Source organism: Anneissia japonica, unplaced genomic scaffold (assembly GCF_011630105.1).
Source record: "Anneissia japonica isolate Jap-2015-1 unplaced genomic scaffold, ASM1163010v1 scaffold997_len2565447_cov190, whole genome shotgun sequence".
Lineage (NCBI taxonomy): Eukaryota > Metazoa > Echinodermata > Crinoidea > Comatulida > Comatulidae > Anneissia > Anneissia japonica.
Genome location: NW_022696369.1, coordinates 908,849 through 920,653, shown reverse-complemented (window position 1 = coordinate 920,653; position 11,805 = coordinate 908,849). Strand labels below are relative to the sequence as shown.

Here is an 11,805-nt window from a genome sequence, read left to right as displayed (position 1 = left end):
GTTTTGCGTGGTACGGTACGCCTATTTGTTAATAATTTGAATGGCGCATTAAATGTAACAATTTTATTATTACCTTATCTTATTGCTGAATATAGCATAAATAATTCTTTTAAATAAAAATAGTTGATTTGCTTTATGATGTAGGTTTGGTATTTAGTATTTATTCTTTTCGTCAGAATGAAGTAATACATCTTTCCGGTATGATATAAAACGTACAGCTAATGGGTCGCTTACACCGAACCATATGTCTGGTCTTGACCAGTGCTGGTGCAAGCGGGGCGCCCTTTCTTATAAATGTACTGTACTGTATTAGCATAAGTTTAATTGTGCTGGGGGATAATTTTTTTTAAAATTCTTAGTGTGAACGGATAACGCTGTCTCTTCTGGTTTTGGACCAATTGGCTATAACATTTCGAAAAGCATTGCGATATCTTGGATCCATAACTCCATATATAACTGCACTGTAAAAACGTTGGGCAAAAAATTGCCCAACATTTTACCCAACGCTGGTACAATAGTCAGCTTCAACAACTATTGGGCAATTTATGCCCAACCCCATTTTGGTAAACATGTTTACAAAACAGTTGGGCAACTGTCCTTTACTAACATCTGGTCATTTAATTTGCCCAACACCTGGGTACTATTGCCATCTATTGGTTAATTGTCCTTTTCCAAGGTTTGGGTAGCATCAGTTGCTCAACATCTGGGTGCTGTTAATTACCATCTATTGGTTAATCAGTTGCCTTTTAATGGTTGCCTTTGCCAATTTATTGGTGAAAATGTATGTACATGTGGATGGATGTTATTAGGCATTTCGACATTAATAATATTAGACGACACTTAGAATTATTTCTCCAACTTTTTATTGAAATATTTTTACCGTTTTTTTAAACGTTTTTCTGAGGTTATTTTACATGGAACATTTACCTACAGAACATTTTTAAACTTCAAATATGCCCTCATGGCTCTCAAGGATGCACTCTCTCTTTTTTCCTTTGATTGGCTGTAGACACAACTTTCGAAGAACTTCCATACCCATCTGCATTTTTCCTGGTATTTACAATCCAAAACATAGTGCAACTTATAACACACATCCACCGCTTTAAAAAGAGATGGCTGCTGAATGACCTTATTTTCGATTATTACGAACTGGTCTGATGGAAGTAATTTGTCTCCAAGTGCCAATATGAATGGTTGTCGGTGGGTTTCTGGATTGATCACGTACGCTTGAACATTAATTATTTGCTGGAAATAAAAACAGGAAAACACAAATTTACATTTTGCCAAGTACAACAATTCTTGGGCCAAATAACAAAAATTCCTTGTTCCCCATCTCCTCCCTCATTTTTTTTTTAGCCCACATCATTTTTTCTGTTTTTTGTTATTCTTAAAATTTTGGGGTTTTTTACATCCAAAATGCAAAATTTCAATTGCTGACACATTTTAAAGTTTAGAAATGCATTTTTAAACACAAAAACTATGATAACAGCAAGACAAGCAATGACAAAACTAGTGACACATTGTTTACAACACATTTTGCTACTTAGAGAACATGCTTTGGCATATTTGACAAACTGTGAAAAATAACAAATCAACAATAAGTGCCTCCCTCACCAACTTTTTGAAAAACTCAGGATGGGAAACAAGGATTTTTTGTTACTTAATTGGCCCTGAATATGATTTTGATTTGCTTAAATGCTGCCAACAAAAATATTAAAATCTTCTATTTATAATTTTCACCATCATCAATCTTATTAAATCTACATGCAAAAGGAGAGTTTTATTCAGTCACTTTTCAGAATGGAATTGAAATGTGAATGCAAGTGCTTGAAAATTGACATACATAAGTAGGTGTTGTCTGTATATCAGTAAATGTAGGTAAAATGGCCCCAGTAAAAAGGCACCAGTAAAAATGGCCCCAAATGAAAAGTAGGTTCAAATGGCCCTGGTGTAGGTACACAGCATGGACCCAGTCGGAAAGAAAATTATTTTATTAATACAAAATTGCTAAAATTGTTGAAACTAATCAATGACTGACTGAATATAATTAAATATTGCATCACCATGGCCTGACATATTAAGTATCAACAAATTAAATCCTTTATATAATGATACAAAATTAAGTTTAAACATTTAAATAAATATACTGCAGAGTACACAGGGACCTATATATAGGCCTAATAACATGCTTTGAATACCTCATAACATAATTAGAGGGGACACAATTAAAGAATATTAATTACTTACTATAGAAATTATTTTTTTATTCAGTCTTAAAAAAATAATTTAAGTCTAAGTCTAATACAGAGTGGGTTGGATAGGGTTACATGATTTACACAGTTCTTAATTAGCAATTTTTAGGGAAAAAAAATCACCATTTGATAGTAAATTAACATTTTTTCTTGTTGAAAAATAGAAATTATTCAGGATTAATGATGGAATTGTTTGTTAATTTAATTCATTCTTGAAATTCATTGAAGTAACTTTCAACCATAGCATATTTTTCACCTGCTCATCCAATTTGCTTACACCAGGGCCATTTTTACCTACTGGTTATTCAGGGCAATTTTTAAATAACAGTGCCATTTTAGCTACTTGTCATTCAGGGCCCGTTTTAATGGGGCCATTTATACCGGGCTATCTTTACTGTTATAAGGATTGGAAAGGTTGTCATTTCCAGACACTATCTGAAATTTAATTGGAATAAAGCAACAATCATATGATAAGATCTTTATTAAGGATCTACCATAACCAATTCCATGGTGTCAAATTAACAGGTACAGTAAATATTATTAAATAACCAATCATACATCAATAACCACACCAGGAAGCACAATACTTACTCGTTGTGAATCAATGAAAGATGACAATGTGCTTGCTATCTTTGACCCGGCTGCAGATTTCTTGACTGAATTTTCAAAAATTAAGGGGATCAGATAGAGTGCCAGAACAGACTTCTCATCTGTGAAAAACACAATTTTATGGGTCGGTAAGTAATTTATTATGAAGTTTACTTTCGTATGTTCATACACTTCATATTTATATAAAGTGCGTCCAAAAGAAGCATAAAATAAATACAGTACATTGAAATGAACAGTAAAGGAAGTGAAAACAAATACTTTAATAAACACAATATAAAAAAACATAATTTGAGTACAAGTAATTAATTACTCCAGTAACCTAACCTATTCACGACTTGAAGCATGCATGACCATGTCTAAGTTAAGCACAGTTTCCTCACCCCCAAGGTATAGAAAGTAATACGCCATCATAGCAAACATGGTCATGCGCAATTCAAACCATGAAAAGGTTCGGGGCCTACAAAAATACATTAATTATTAACTTACAGAAACTAAAGTAGGGAGAAAAAAAATTAAAAATAAATACAATTTGAAGTTAAATACAATACAGGTATCAAATAAAATATTACATTATTAATTATAAATGTGGAAATCGTACATTTTTAGGGGAAGATCTTCTTTCCATGCATACAGGAATATTCTTTAGAAAATTATTTAAAAAATACAAATGATGTATCTTCTTGTGAGAGACATGTTAGCAATAGAGTACTACAGTGTTACGTCACGATACCAAACTGCGTTTAACCAAGCTAATTGTCTCCACTGACAAATCATTGATCCCAATTTCTAACATAATTATTAAGATGTTATATCTTAATTTTTCTTTGTAAATTTTAATTGATGATTAAGTGTGTGTTCAATAACTAATTTAATGCGAGCTTTTGTGTTTTTAGTACAATTTGATGGAAAATATTAGATTTTAAAATGCTTATTCCAGAAAGCCTATGAAATCATTCAGGCGTAATGAACAGTAACCAACGTCTGGTTGACAACAGATGGCGCCACCTGGCATTGTGACGAAACGACTGTGGTACTCTATGATAGCTATGCATTTTGTGTTATAGTTACTATTATTAAATTTATCCCATGAATTGGTATTCATATGCTTCACAGACAAAAAGAAAATGGTGTTAGTTGTTAGGATGCTTGCCTCTACACAATTCCTGATACCAGGAATATGTTTCCTCACAACAGTGTACAACAACCCCTCACAGGCTAATTCTATACTACTTAGTTTAAATTAAGGATAATTTCTAACCTGTTGTAATGAAATGAGTTGAAAAATATAAATAAATAAAATAATTTTCTGCATAATAACAAGTCTCAAAACAAAGCAATGTAATCATGTATCATGTGTAGAATGTCCTTTCAATAAAATGTCAGATTTTATTTACCTGTTGTCAAAGACACTAAGTCTGTGCTATCTGACAAGCCAAGTATTTCCTTCCAAAGTGGGCACATCCTGATTCCGTACTCACAAATCGGATCAACCATGGCATTCCATTTCTCATACATTCGATCAGCAGCTTCAGGATATGAAGATCTAAAGTCCTGGTCAATCTATGGATGTGAAAATGTAGGAGAATCAAAATGATGTAATTTCATATTATTAGGCCTATCATACTTTATTGTGGTAACACAAACTTCTTCCAAATTTACCACTTAAAATTTAATATAGCCTATTATTCAATGTTAAAAGAAATATTGAATCGGACAATGACTCCTCATCGCCCTTTGCATTGGAGAGGCTTCATAATACCAATTGTAGGTACAGTAGCTAGTGTGTTAAAACATGCCATGAATTTTGTTATAGTATCTTTGATACTGATCATACTAAAATCTTTTAGAAATAAAACTGGATCCAAGGCATACATTTTTTTCTATAAATCAATTTAGAATCTAAATTAAAAATCTAGTTAATGTAATAAATACACTCCGATAGCACTGAGGGTTATTTAAAGAGCAAAATCTTGCTTACCATATCGTTATCCAGAAGTCTTGGGAATTCTTTCAGTATATCTGAAACGGATCGCTGTTTATCTTTTATCCATTCTATTCGGTAGTTGAAAGTGGTCGCCATGAACTGCTGTACCTGATTTTTTGGTTCTAAGTTATCTTTCAACCATTGTACCTTCATAATAATATCATCTGTAACTTCAACACTTTCAACTGACAGTGACTGCTTAGGATCATTTGCTGCAGGAAAATAAAACACTGCTTCATGATTTACTTCAAATACTACAATTTTAAAAACACTAATAACAGCCAATATCATTGTTCTCCCTCTTCTTTGATCATTCCACAGCATTTCTTGCTACTATAAACTCTCTAAACAACTTTATTCACCTTCAGTAGTAGGACCTCCCAAGCATAAACTGTGTTTGTCCAAATATCTGCCTGTGCATTTACTGTTAAAATTTAAGATTTTCTAATGAACTGTTTTGTATTAACACAACCCATACAGCATTGTTGTTTTCCAGTAATAACAAAATAGGCCAAATAATGATTAATGATAGTGCTGAATATGGTTATGATAATAAAACAAATAACCATTATACAAATAGTGTTAATAATAATAATATTAATAATAACAATAACTGTTGGAAATATTCTTGTTGATGATCTGGATCCAGCTGAAATTATTCCAATTCAATTATAACAATAACTGACTACTAGTCAGTTATTGTTATAGATAAATGTAATTCACTTACATGCCACTTTATCTTCTTCTGTAGAGCTTTTCAGCATACGCTTCCGGATATACCTCAGGTGTTCCTCCAGGTACCCTGTTGCTGGACGTCCATGTGCACCCTTACAGTAAAATGCTTCCTAAATAATAAAATATGTGACTGTTAAGGTTTTAATTTGTTTTCACCCACCCTAAACACACCTGCAACAAGCTTTATAAACCATTCCTACACAAAACTATAGGCATAGGTGTCTTCAATTTCTATATACTTCAGTAGCAGATACCTAACCATGACTGTTGGAAAGGATGTGTGGCCCAGGTTAGCACCCCCTGGGAAAAGCTTCCTGTAATGTTGACATCATCTAGCAATATAAGCAGGCCTATGAGCACAAAAAAAATTATTTAATCTGGTGAAAGATTTCAAGAAACTTTTTTTAAATCTCCGCCCCCTCCCCCACCCTCCTCACCCACTAAATCCGCCTCTGATTACTGAATAGGACATAGTAGTTTTTGATGCACACTAATTATGTATTGTGAAAACAAATGAAATTAGAAAGTATAATGCATACTCCAAGTATTGAAATACACATCTTGTGTTGGTATTCAATATGGTGACATGATTAATGTCGAAATATTTAATCCCAACACAATGGTGTGTATTTCAATATTTGAGTATGTATTTATACTGTACATTCTTTTCTTAAATAAAATTAAATGGTAGTATTCACTGAACTTACATATCCTGTGATTCCTTGTGGATCTTTCAGGCAAGGAAAGCATGTTATTAAGCTTTGGGCAAGAGCATTTTTCTCAAATGCACCAGCACTACAAAAGATAATAATAAAAATGTATAGTTTTAAATACTGCTTTACATTTTCGTACTAATGTTTCGATAAGCTTTCATATTGACAACAAATCATAGGCATTCCTACTGTACTTCAATATTAGTTTATAAATATTACATCCAATTCTTTGAAAGAATAGACCTGGTAGAAAGAGCACTAAAGAGCTGTACTCCAAAGGAACATCTTTCATGTACAATTTATGGTGACATTGTTAATTGCACAACTGTCACCTAACTATTAATTAAATCCTTATAAATGCCAGATTACCAATTGTTGAACACATTTTTTTTAATGGTTTCAAGTGCTCTTGCTCTTTTGTAGTGTGTTTTTCCAAAGGGCAGATACTAAATTTTATATACAGATACACATACTTTTTGCCATGCTGTGATACTAAGGCTCCAACCAATATCTTTACCAATTGTAGTCTGGGTTTCTTTGTTAGAAAGCCAGTTTCTTCTATGGTTTTCGCGACATTTCTACCTTCTGGAGTTTTAGAAAGTATATCCTTGACATCCTGTAAATAGCAATAAAAAACGTGCAAACTTACTGATATAATGAAAAATAAAATTCAAAAACATGAAGGAACAATAAACGATACAGCTAATTTGGGGAAATAGAAGGAAAACACCAGGGGTAAAAAAATACTGTAGGCCAAACGTCCTGTAACATAAATGAAAATTTTAAAAATTGTCAAACTTACAAATAATACCGTCTTTTGTCTCTTTAGTGGTGGCGGTGAGAAGGGTGAATGTGAGGGTGATTCACTATCTGACACAGTAGGTGGCTGAATGTGATTAAAAGTAGCAGCCTCATCTAGGTCTGAATATTGAGCAGTGGATTGCGATGCATAACTATCTTCAATACTTTCTTCCTCAGAAAACAGTTGTTGGAGCACTTCTGTAGATAATGGAATAACTTCCGGTATGACTTGTTTAAACTGTAAATGAAAATAAGTGCTCGTTAAGTGCTTGATAAAATATCATGCAAAGATCTCCAAAGTGATCTACTACTATAAGTAGTAGACACAATTGAATAGACAACTTCAGGCAAGATTGAAATGGATGGCCAAGAAAAATATAATGGCAACTAATACACAAATTAAAGGATATTAAAGAAACAATGCCAATTAGGGTAGCAAAAGGCAGAATGAGAATCATTTTAAAACAACTTCATTGTCAATTATGCATCTTTGTTTAATTATATTATTTAGGCACTATACATCTTCTTTTCTTGTCACAAATCTACTGTACGGGTAAAATATTAAATGTTTAATTCAAGTACACTACCTTTTATATCATATTAAAAGGTGGCACAATATACCATGACTGATCTGTCACACTATGACACTTTGTTATATGCAATGGCTGGCAAAGCATTAATTCCTGAGGTTGTTTGATGATGATGTTTCCATGTTCTTTTAATTCTACCACATCATATGCTTGCATGTGTCTATTATAATATGTTGTTTGCCACCTGTTTAATATGAAGTAGACAGTGTTTTCCACAATCAAGATGTGAATTATTTTTGCAAAGTGAGGGCCTTCATCATCCCAGTCAGCAAGAACCATAACATTTGGTTTGAATTGGTACGACTGAATTTTAACACCTCCTGAAAGCATGACTTCATCATGTATGTCACCTCCAAGTAATTCACATATAATAGTAGCTGCATCATCCATAGTTGAAATTTCAACAACTACCTGATCACTGACTTCTATGTCAAAGTCTAAAGGCTTCCGTAACAGAAAATTGTAACACTGTTGTAGTTGATGCCTATCAGCAACTGTCTTTTCTATGTATTTGAAGTTGTTGCAAACAACAGCCCATCGCTTTAATGGCTTATGTTTCGCCTCTTTGCGCATGCTTGAGTACTGTTTAAGTGGCCCCAAAAGTCTTATCAAATGTGGGTAGTGAATTAGGAAATGGTGTTTTGGGATAAGATGAAGCTCAGGAAAAAGTTGCAAGAAAAGTTGATGATGATCCCTGATCAGTGACTTTAAAACTAATGTACCAGAATGTGTAATGGATGGAGCTGTAACAATCTTGTATATGTCAATCAGTAGCAAAAACATTTCCCAAACATCTGATTGTTCATCAACAAGATCTCCAATTATTAGTGGAAGATACATGATTAAGCAGTTCATTTGTGCTGCTTTCTGACCACTTGGGCCCGATGGGTTGAGAAGTGCTGATTGTTTAATTGCACAGGGCTTATTTTTCTTATCAACAAAACCATAACTAAAGGAATACATCCTATCATTCAGTTGTTGCAAACTGAAACATCCTTTGTCTATGAGAACTTTCAAAGTAAGCTTCATTTCTAGAGGCATAACACCCTCTAAAAAGTCGTGCATGATGTCTACAGCATAGTTACTAGTGACATGAAAATCTGTAATCTTATTCAATTCTGAAGACCGTTTGATTCCTGTTAGCGATATATCATTCAACAACATATCAGCATTAAAGCTTTCTATGTCTCTTAATAGTGTTTCATCTTCAACAAGTAGTTTTTGAGTCATTGCTCTTGAGGCCTTACATAGTCGACATGGATAGTTAGCAGTGAAGCTTCCAGCAAAACCAAGTATTTCATGTAGACCAAGATTGTCACCAATTGCCTGAAGAAGAACTGGTCGTACATATCCTACATATGATTCGCAAGAAATATAGAGACCATCTCGGTCCATCTCATTCAAGTCTTTCACTATCACAGACAGAATACTATCAATTCCATATTTTGTAACCTTTGATCGCTTAACTAATGCAGCCATTAGAATTTGTGTTAAGGTTGCCTGGAACTGAGGTGGTAGACAAGGCAGGCTGATATAGAAAGCAGTTATTTTGTTTACTCCCTTTTTGGCACCCAGTGGATTCCCTGTTTCGTAGTCATCACAATACAACAAAACTGGGATGACAATTGAATTAACATTAGAAAATTTATTCTTAAAGTAAATGCCATCTCGATAAGTTTCCAAAACACAATCATCCTGGGAAGGATGTTGATTGATGATTGCTGTCATAACTCCTGGTTGTTCCAAGTATTTTTGTAGTGTCTTAGAGATGGGAACATACTGGAAAGATTCGTTGGTGACTTTGTGGCGAACCCCTCCTGTAGAGCTACAACTCTGTGACCTTATTGATTGCCCCAAAACCTTTGATTCTGAATTAATAAGATAGCCATTATCTTTGAAATACTTGTCTTGTTGGTGTTGTGATCGAAATCCATCAAACAGTTTTGTTGCAGCTTCAAATTCATTAAACACTGTATCAAATTTAGAGAGATCATCCTCAGAGAAATGAACTGTCTTCTGAATATCTGTTATGACTGATTCAAATTGTTTCTTGAGTTTTTCAATTACAACCTGCAATAAATCCTCGACTTCATTAATAACATTCTGTACAGATGATTGTGTCATAGTAGATGCCCTCATGTTTGCTATGAAAAAGGCAACTGATTTGAAAATATCTGTTTGTGTATCTTTCTGAACAGTACCAGTATTACATGCAGGCTGAAATTGGCATGAATCCATAGGCCTACTATCATCTGAATAAGTTTCCTCATGGTCCTCTACATGAGGTTCAGAAATATCAGCTTCAATATGCGTGTGCTGAGCAAGAATGTGGCGTCTATAAGATGACAAATGTGAAAATGTTGAATTGCAATTATCTTGCCTGCATGTTATGAAAGTGGATGTACCAGAATGGATGCCATGAATGTATTTCAGATGATTAAATAACTCTTTGACACCACCCGGTATAGTTTGCAGGCACTTGTAACACAGCATCATTAATTTTGGAAGTTCAAACAGATTACATAAATATATTTAAGATGTTTACTTTTTTCTTCCACTTCTCTATGAATTTGACCCGTAACCCTATTTTTGGTATCAGCACTGCTATATCATTTTCATTCAGTAGCTCAACTGCTTCCATGTCAACTCCATTTTCTGAGTAAAAAAAATAATAATTATTGTCTCTAGATCACTAGTTAGAATGCTTCACTAGCCTACAGTATTAACAGCATGTTAACAGAATGAAAGAAAACATGCACACCAACGGTCAACAATGCTTTACTGTGACAACCATAAAGATGTGGTACATATCCAAGTATACTATGACTGTAACAAAGTACTTAGTAGGCCTATGGTATAGAACTTGGAAGGCATTAATTAGACATGAATGAAACCTTTTGTACAGAAACTTCTGTAGTGAGAAGTAATGAAAGAGAACAAAAGATATTTATAAATCTCTGAACATGTTATGGCCGGTACCAAATAGGAATATTGTTATTGATAAATTTAGTTCAGAAGCACATTATTAATAATAAATATGTTTTTGATGAGCCTACCTAGCCTAGGCCTATATTTGTGAGGTGTCACCACGGAATGAGTCGCATCGTTGGTGAAAACATTTTGAGATATTCACCAAAACAGGCAAGTCAATATTTAAATTACAAAATTTGATTTTAATGCTTTTGAATAACTTGATACTTACATATTTTATGATTGTATACTTTGTAAGTGAATTTTCTTGCCAAAATAGTGTTCTCTGCACATATTCTGTAATTCTATTCATGTACAAGTTAGTTTTATTTTAGGTCGATTTTCTCAAAATGTGGTTCTTATACACCTAAACTTTAAACTCGCATCTCTTGATTTACTTATAGCATAGAGAAAATAGAACCCATTTCAAGACTAAATGGAAGCTTATAATGTGATCTAGCCAATTATATATAAACTCAATTTTTGAATTTCCAACCATGAGACTCATTTTGTGGCGAGACCTCACATTTTTGTTTGAAGCATCATATTGTAAACTATTAAATGTGGATAATGGAATATTTTGAAGCCTTTTTTCTCTTATTTATAATATCATAGGCCTATTTTGACATAAAACCTAGGCCAGGGTGCTTGGCCTATGCGCTAGACCTGCCCCAGCTTGCAGGGCCTGTGAGGAGAAATAGGCCTGGCCTACCTGCCTCACATGTGCATCCGGCCTATGCCAGCCGTAGATAGGGGAGGTATATTGGAGGGCACATTAGGCACAATAATCAAATAAGCATACTAAAAAAGGTTAATTACTTGGGAAAGATATAATTATAAACTTAGTTCTCACCATTAAACGTTTCTTTCAACGATTCAAGGCCCCATTCTTCGAGCAAAGCGTCCATTTCCGATCGGCGCGCCGTGTCTGTGATCCTTGTTGGTTGGAAGTTTTTTGTCATGTGGTCCAAACTCTACCCAATTTTTGAGCTATTGCAGTGCATGCATCATTTTTACCCAATTCTTGGACGATTGCATATGATTCATAACCCAACTGATGGTCAACTTGAGGTAATAACTATTGATTTAGACACGATTATGAATGAAACTCATGCAACGCAATGCTGCCACACTTTGTATTTTTATTCCAG

At 33.9% G+C, this 11,805-nt stretch overlaps 1 protein-coding gene across 1 annotated transcript; it reads right to left on the bottom strand.

Annotated features, from left to right (window-relative positions):
• Positions 1-713: 713 nt before the first annotated feature.
• On the bottom strand, positions 714-11,641 carry LOC117102064. Its single transcript, XM_033242279.1, has 10 exons — positions 11,508-11,641; positions 10,230-10,339; positions 7,096-7,332; positions 6,767-6,909; positions 6,288-6,375; positions 5,573-5,690; positions 4,840-5,057; positions 4,256-4,421; positions 2,844-2,962; positions 714-1,245 (listed from the first exon to the last, which is right to left on the bottom strand). The coding sequence occupies exons 1-10, from the start codon at positions 11,614-11,616 to the stop codon at positions 928-930; spliced, it is 1,626 nt and encodes a 541-aa protein (XP_033098170.1). The 5' UTR covers positions 11,617-11,641; the 3' UTR covers positions 714-927.
• Between the last annotated feature and the right edge of the window lie 164 nt (positions 11,642-11,805).

What these genes read in the sequence shown, in the direction of transcription:
- LOC117102064 (XM_033242279.1), bottom strand. Translation starts at nt 11,616, where the DNA reads ATGACAAAAAACTTCCAACCAACAAGGATCACAGACACGGCGCGCCGA. An exon ending in TAGAGAAGTGGAAGAAAAAA is followed by an intron (nt 7,333 to 10,229) that starts GTAAACATCTTA and finishes TTTCATTTACAG; the next exon opens with TTTAAACAAGTCATACCGGA. An exon ending in CACAAGGAATCACAGGATAT is followed by an intron (nt 5,691 to 6,287) that starts GTAAGTTCAGTG and finishes TTTATTATTTAG; the next exon opens with GAAGCATTTTACTGTAAGGG.